At 35.5% G+C, this 7,718-nt stretch overlaps 1 protein-coding gene across 1 annotated transcript; it reads left to right on the plus strand.

Moving 5' to 3' along the window:
- Positions 1–268: 268 nt before the first annotated feature.
- Positions 269–1,387, plus strand: LOC306653548 (non-histone chromosomal protein HMG-17-like). The gene has a single exon (XM_079126570.1). The coding sequence runs from the start codon at positions 320–322 to the stop codon at positions 587–589; it is 270 nt and encodes an 89-aa protein (XP_078982696.1). The 5' UTR covers positions 269–319; the 3' UTR covers positions 590–1,387.
- Positions 1,388–7,718: the final 6,331 nt, after the last annotated feature.

Genomic DNA, 7,718 nt, shown 5'->3' on the forward strand with positions numbered 1-7,718 from the left:
TGGACTCTACCTCTTGAAAATTCACTACCTCCCAATAGCACCACTCTGGAGGCAAGCCTTTAACACACGGGTCTATGAGAAGCACTTATCCAAAGCATAACACTCCATTAGTAAAGTAGAGGAAAACAGCATATGAACACTTAGGTTATTATTAAAAAAGTGACAAAAATTCCAACACCCTTCAATAATAATAGCACACAAACAACTAGGAATAGAAGCAAACTTCCTCAACATGATAAAGGTTATATATAAAAACTCCAGGAGCAGTGTGAAGCTGCATCCCTGCGACCAGCGCCTGCATCCCACCGCCGTCGCCACCATGCCCAAGAGAAAGGCTGAAGGGGATGCTAAAGGAGATAAAGCCAAGGTGAAGGACCCACAGAGAAGATCAGCAAGGTTGTCTGCTAAACCTGCTCCTCCAAAGCCAGAGTCCGAGCCTAAAAAGGCCCCTGCAAAGAAGGGAGAAAAGGTACCCAAAGGGAGAAAGGGAAAAGCCCACGCTGGCAAGGATGGGAATAACCCTGCAGAAAATGGAGATGCCAAAACAGACCAAGCACAGAAAGCTGAAAGTGCTGGAGATGCCAAGTGAAGTGGGTGCATTTTTGATAACTGTGTACTTCTGGTGACTGTACAGTTTGAAATACTATTTTTTATCAAGTTTTATAAAAATGCAGAATTTTGTTTTCCTTTTTTTTTTTTTTTTTTTTTTTTTTTTTTTTTTTTTTTTTTTAGCTATGTTGTTAGCACACAGCACACTTCATTATTGTTTTCAGGGGAAGGAGCATATGTCACTAGTAGAATGTCTCCAAAGCTGGATTGCTGTGGGGGAAAACACCTTCCCCTGCTAGTTTTGAGAGACTTCCTCTTGGCTTCCGAGAGGAGGGATTCCCTGATGTTGGCACACATAGCCACCTTGGCACAAACGCCTGTGGTAAGGAAAAACTCAAACTCATCTTATGTCCTCCTCTCCCTCTCTGCCATCGGCATAGACTTAACTCCCCTACACTCAGACCTGTTGGGACTTGTCTCCCAACAATTGGTTTTAACAGTGTGTCAGCAATCTGGACTTCCCAGTGACTTCATTGAGATATTGTCCCTCAGAAGAGCAGCAGTTCCTTTTCTAGATTGTGGATCTTCAGATTAATAATTTTTGCCATTTTCATTTCATTTCCTGAAAGTCAGGGTCAGCTTGTGAAAAGTTGTTAAACAACATGCTAAATATGAAATGTCAACCCTCACTCTAAACTTTCCCTATTCAGAGCATCAAATGAAGATTTAATTGGGTTTTATAGTGGCTTTCTGATTTTGGTAGTCCATCGAAGAAGGGAGTTTGAAAATTGTTGTATACTGTGAACGGTTGTCTGCCCATGTTCTGCCTGAAATACCATGATTGATATGAAAAGTATCTTTAATAAAGCTGGATACAGTTTGAGAAAAAACAAAACAAAAGAAAACAAAAACAAACTCCATAACTGATATTATATTCAATGTTAAAGTTTCAAAACTTTCCCCTTGAGATCAGGACAAGACAAGAATACCTACCCTTACCACTTCTATTCAATATTGTACTGGAAGTTTTAAGGAAGACAATTATGTAAGAAAAGAAAAGCCAATACATCAAAATTGGAAAGGAGAAAGAAAAACTATCCATTTGTAAAGGACATGATCTTATACAAAGAAAATCCTAAAGAACACACACACACACAGACACACAAATATTAGAGCTAATAAACAAATTAAGCAAAGGTGCAAGATACCATGTCAACATATAAAAATCAGTTGTATTTCTGTATAATAACAATGAATAATCTGAAAATGAAATCTAAAAATAATTCCACTTATGAATACCATTAAAAAGAATAAAATATTTAGAAATAAATCTAACCACAAATGGTATGAATCTACATTGTGCACAACTATAGAAATGAAAAGTTGCACCCCATTTGTGTACAATGAATCAATCGGTATCAATTTGTGTACAATGAATCAGTCTGTAAAAAGAAAAAAAAAAAAAGAAAAAAGAAAAAAGAAATAAATGTAACCAAGAAAGACAAGTCTTATATACAGAAAACTATGAAACATTGCTAAAAGGAATTAAAGATTGAAATAAATGAAAAGATATCCATGTTCATGGATTGGAAAACTTACTACTGTTAAGAGAACAATACTCCCCAAAGAGATACACCAATTCATAGAAATCTCTATCAAAATTCCAATGCAATTTTCTTTTTTGCAGAAATAAAAAGGTGACCATAAAATTTAAATAGAATTACAAAAAAATTGATACAGAACTACAATAGGTCCCAAGGAGTCAAACATTTTGCCAAAGACATTTTTGACTAATATTTCCCAATTTTAAAACTTTATTTCAAAGCAATGGTAATCAAAATCGGTGTGCTAATAATAGACAAATAGGCCAATAGAATAAAACTGAGAGTGCCAATATAAACCATTACATCCACGGTCAATTAATTTTTGACAAAGATGGCAAGACTACTTAAGGGAGAAAGAGTCTTCAGAAGCTGGGATGACTGTTTACATTATGTTATATTCTTATCTCATGTCACATACAAATGCTAATTCAGCATGGTTCAGAAACCTAAATTCAAGAGCTAAAATTATAACTCTTAGAAGAAATCAGGGTAAATCTTCATGTCCTTGGACTTTAAAAGGGAAAAGGCAGAAGATAGAACAGAAAAAAAGGTAAGTTTTTTCATAAAAATTTAAAACTTTTGCCTCAATTCATATCATCAAGAAATTGAGGGAATGGGGAGATAGCTCAGTTAGTAGAGTACTTGCCTTGCAGGCACAAGGCCCTGGGTTCAATCCCCAGCACTGAAAAAAAAAAAAAAAAAAAAAAAAAAAAAAGAAAGTGAAAAGATAACTCAGAATATGAGAAAATATTTGGAAATCATATACCAGTTAAAAATACATATAACATGTAAAGAACAGATGATCAACAAAATAGCAACCCAGTTTAAAAATGGACAAAGAACATGAGCAGAGAAAAGTTTATATATGACAAACCCAAAGGCAACATCATACTGAATGGAGAAAAATTGAAAGCATTTCCTCTAAAATCAGGAACAAGACAAGGATGTCCACTCTCACCACTCCTATGCAACATAGTTCTTGAAACTGCCAGGCCAATCAGGGCATGAGAAGGAAATTAAAGTGACGCAAATAGGAAAAGAAAAGGTCAAATTATATCTGTTTGCTGATGACATAATCCTAAATTTAGAAAACCCCAAAACTCTACCAGAAGAATACTAGAACTGATAAATTCAGCAAAGTAACAGGATACAAGATCATCATACAAAAATTAATAGCTTTCATGCACTAAATAAATCTAATGAAAAAATCAGAAAAACAATTCCATTCACAGCAGTATCAAAAAATAAAAATATAAAACCATTGGGAATAAAACTAACCAAGGGGTGAGAGAAATTTACCATGAAAATTGTAGAACACTGAAGAAAGAAATTGAGGAAGAACTGAAGATGGAAAGAACTCATGTGTTCCTAGATAGACGGAAATAATATTGTAGAAATGGCAACACATATCACCCAAAAGTGATACTCAGATTCACTATGACCCCCATCAAAATACAGTTGTCTCATACTAGACAAAAGCACCAACAATATACATTGGAGAAAAGATAGCATCTTTAACAAATGGTGCTGGGAAAACGGAAAATCCATATGTAGCAAAATGAAATTAAACCTCTCACCCTGCACAAAACTCAACTCAAAGTGGATTAAAGACAGTCACTAGAACAGAGACCCTGTACTTAACAGAAGAAAAAGTAGACCCAAATCTTCACCACATTGGCTTAGGACCTGACTTCCTTAACAAGACTTGTAAAGTGTAAGAAGTGAAATCAATAATCAATAAATGGGACATATTCAAACTAAAAAAACTTCTTCCCAGTAATGGAAACAATCAAGAATGTAAAGAGAGAGCCTATAGAATGGGAGAAAATCCTTGTCACATGCACCTCATATAGAACATTGACCTCCAGGATATAAAAAGAACTCAAAGAACTTAACACCAAACAAAACAAAACAAAACAAAACAAAACAAAACAAAACAAACAAACAAAACAAAACAAAACACCCAATCAATGGGCAAAGGAACTGAAGAAGATACTTCACAGAAGAAGAAATACAATTGATCATCAAATATGTGAAAAAGTGTTCACCATCTCTAGCAATTAGAGAAATACAAATGAAAACTACTCTAAGATCTCATCTCACTCCAGTCAGAATGGCAATTATAAAGAATACAAGCAACAATAAATGTTGGTGAGGATGTGGGGGAAAAGGTACACTCATACATTGCTGGTGGGAATGCAAATTGGTGCAACCACTCTGGAAAGCAGTGTGGAGATCCAAAGAAAACTTGAAATGGAACCACAATTTGACCCAGCTATCCCACTCCTAGTTCTATGCCCAAAGGACTTAAAATCTTCATACTACAGTGACACAGCCATATCAATGTTTATAGCATTTAATTCACAATAGCTAAACTATGGAACCAAGCTAAATGCCCTTCAACAGATGAATGGATAAAGAAAATGTGGTACCTATACACAATGGAATAATACTCAGCCTTAAAGAAGAATGAAGTTATGGTATTTGCCAGAAAATGGATAGAGCTGGAGGATAGCATGCTAAGTGAAATAAGCCAATCCCCAAAATACAAAGGCCAAATGTTTTCTCTGATAAGTGGACGCTGATCCATAGTGGGGTGGGGTGCTAGGGAAGAATGAAGGAACTTTGGATTGTGCAGAGGGGAGTGAAAGGAGGAGTCGGGCAGTGGGGATGGGAAGGACGGTAGACTGAAGCAGACATTGTTACCCTATGTACACGTACGATTACACTACTGGTGTGACTCAGCACCATGTACAGCCAGAGCAATGAGAAGTTGTGCTCCATTTGTGTCAAAATGCATTCTACTCTCATGTATAACCAATTAGAACAAATAAAAATTGCAAAAAAGAATAGATGGTCTCATATGTGAAATAAAATTAGACTACAATAAAAATTGTCCAAAATTCATATGGAAGAATAAAAGATCCACAATAGCCGAAGCAGTTATGAGGAAGAAGAGCAGCAAAGAAGACATCACAATACCGTGTTTCAAGTCACACTATAGAGCTGTGGTAGCAAAACAGCATGGTATTGACATAAAAGACATGTAGACCAAAGGAATAGATGACCCAGAGATGAACCCTCATATTTACGGTCATCTGATCCTTGACAATAGTGACAAAACACACATTGGAGAAAAGATAGCCTTTTAACAAATAGTGCTGGAAAAATTGATTATCCGTATGTAGAAGAATGATACTAGGACCTTATCTCTCACCCTGTACAAAAACCAGCTCAAAGAGTATCAAAGACCTAAGAATTAGACCAGAAACACCTAAACTGAAGAAAACATAGAAAGAAAGAAAACATAGAATCAAAATTACAACATATTGGCTCAGGCACTGACTTTTTAAAGAAGACTCCTAACAATTTGTGTACAATGAATCAAAATTCAGTCTATAAAACTAAAAAAAAAAAATTTAAAAAAGAATCAATGGTGATGGCTTCAAATTAAAAAAGTTTTTCACAGCAAAGGAAATAAGAGTGAAGGGAGAGTCTACAGAATGAGAGAAAAATCTTTGTAGTTTCCTCTTCTGACAGGAGATTAATATCCAGAATGTGTAAATAACTCAAAAACCTTAATACCAAAACACCAAACCAAACCAAACAAAATAAACCAATCAATAAATGGGCAAATGAACTAAACAGACATTTATCAAATGGTAAAAAACATGAAAAAATGTTCAACATCCTTAGCAATCAGGGAATACATGTTAAAACTACCTTTAGATTTCATCTCCAGTTAGAATGGCAATCATCAAAAATACAAATAAGTGCTGGCAAGGATGTGAGGGAAAATGTACACTCATATATTGTTGGTGGGACTGCAAACTGGTCCAACCACTTTGGAAAGGAGTACAGAGATGCCACAAAAGACTAGGAATGGAATTATCAGTTTTCTACTCCTTCATATTTATTCCAAAGAACTAAAATCTGTGTGCTGTGGCAATAGAGGCACATCAATGTTTATAGCCATGCAGTTCACAACATCAGGTTATTGAACCAACCCAGATGCCCATCAACAGATGAATGGATAAAAAATGTGGTATATGTACATAATGGAATTTTACTCAGTCATAAAGAAGAATGGCATTTGTTGACAAATGAATGGAACTGAAGAACATCATGCTAAGTGAAGAGTAAGAGACTCAAGGGTCAAATATTTTCTCTTATATGTGGAAGTTAGAGCAAAATAAGAAGAAAAAATGTGGGGGATCCCATAAAAATAGAATGGAAATCAGTGGAGTAGAGGAAGAGAATATAGGGAGAGGGAGGAGGGATAGAAAAGGGGAGGGGCTGTGGAATGAAATTGACTAAATTTTATTATGTCCATATGTGAATATACCACAGTGAATTTCACCTTTATATACACCTATAAAGAACCAATTCAAAAATAATACATAAATAGAAGGGAAACAAGTAGAGGAAGGAGAACAGGGAGAGGGACAGGAGGAGGAAAAGAGGAAGTACTGGGGACTGAAAGGGATCAATTATATTCCATGCACATATGGTTATGTCATGATGAAACCTAATAGTATGTATAACTATTATACACTTATAAAATCGTTTTAAAAAGACCTCCCCAATAAAATACACTGAGATTTCATCTCACTTCACTTAGAATGACAATCATCAAGGATACAAATAATCAATACTGGTATGAGTGCAGGCAAAAGGGTACACTGAGGCATTGTTGGTAAGACTGCAAATTGATTCGACCACTTTGGAAAGAAGTATAGGACTCCTCAAAAGAATAGGAATGGACCCAGCACATGAAATTCCACTCCTTAGTGTTTATCCAAAAGAACTAAAATCAGTATACTACAGTGAAACTTGCATACCAATGTTTACAGCAGTGTAATTCACATAGCCAAGTTATGGAACCAGCCTAGGGGGTCCCTCAATAGATGAATGGATAAAGAAAATGTAATACACACACACACACATACACACACATGCAGTGGAGTTTTATTCAGCATAAAGAAGAATAAGATTATGTCATTGGCAGGTAAATGGCTGGAACTGATGCTAACATGATGCTAACTTAAATAAGTCAAACTCAGAAAGCTAAGTGTCAAAAGTTTTCTCTCATATGCAAAAACTAGGGAGATAAAAGGAATTAAAGGTGATCTCATAAAAATTAAAGGGAAAACAGTGGAGTGGAAGAAGGGGATCAGGGGGAGGGAGGAGGGGATGGAAAGGGGTAGTAATAGGAGTTGAGATGGAGGAAATTATGTTATATGCATTTATGAATATGTTGAAATGAGCCTCGCTAGTATGCAAAACTATAATGCATTAATAAAAACACAATTAAAAAGGAAGTCATACACATGGCCAATAAGCACCTGAAAAGATTCTCAACACCATCAGTTATTAGGGAACTGAAAATCAAAACCACAATAATGCACTCTTCACACTCACTAAATTGGCTATGATAATAATGAAAACAAGGAAATAACAAGTGTTGATGAGAATTGGAAAAGTTAGAACTCACGTGTTGCTACTAAGAATGTAAAATGGCACAGTTGCTATCACAAACAACTGGAAATCCATATGCAGCAGAAT

The sequence above is a fragment of the Sciurus vulgaris genome (genome assembly GCF_902686455.1).
Source record: "Sciurus vulgaris genome assembly, chromosome: 1".
Taxonomy (NCBI): Eukaryota; Metazoa; Chordata; class Mammalia; order Rodentia; family Sciuridae; genus Sciurus; species Sciurus vulgaris.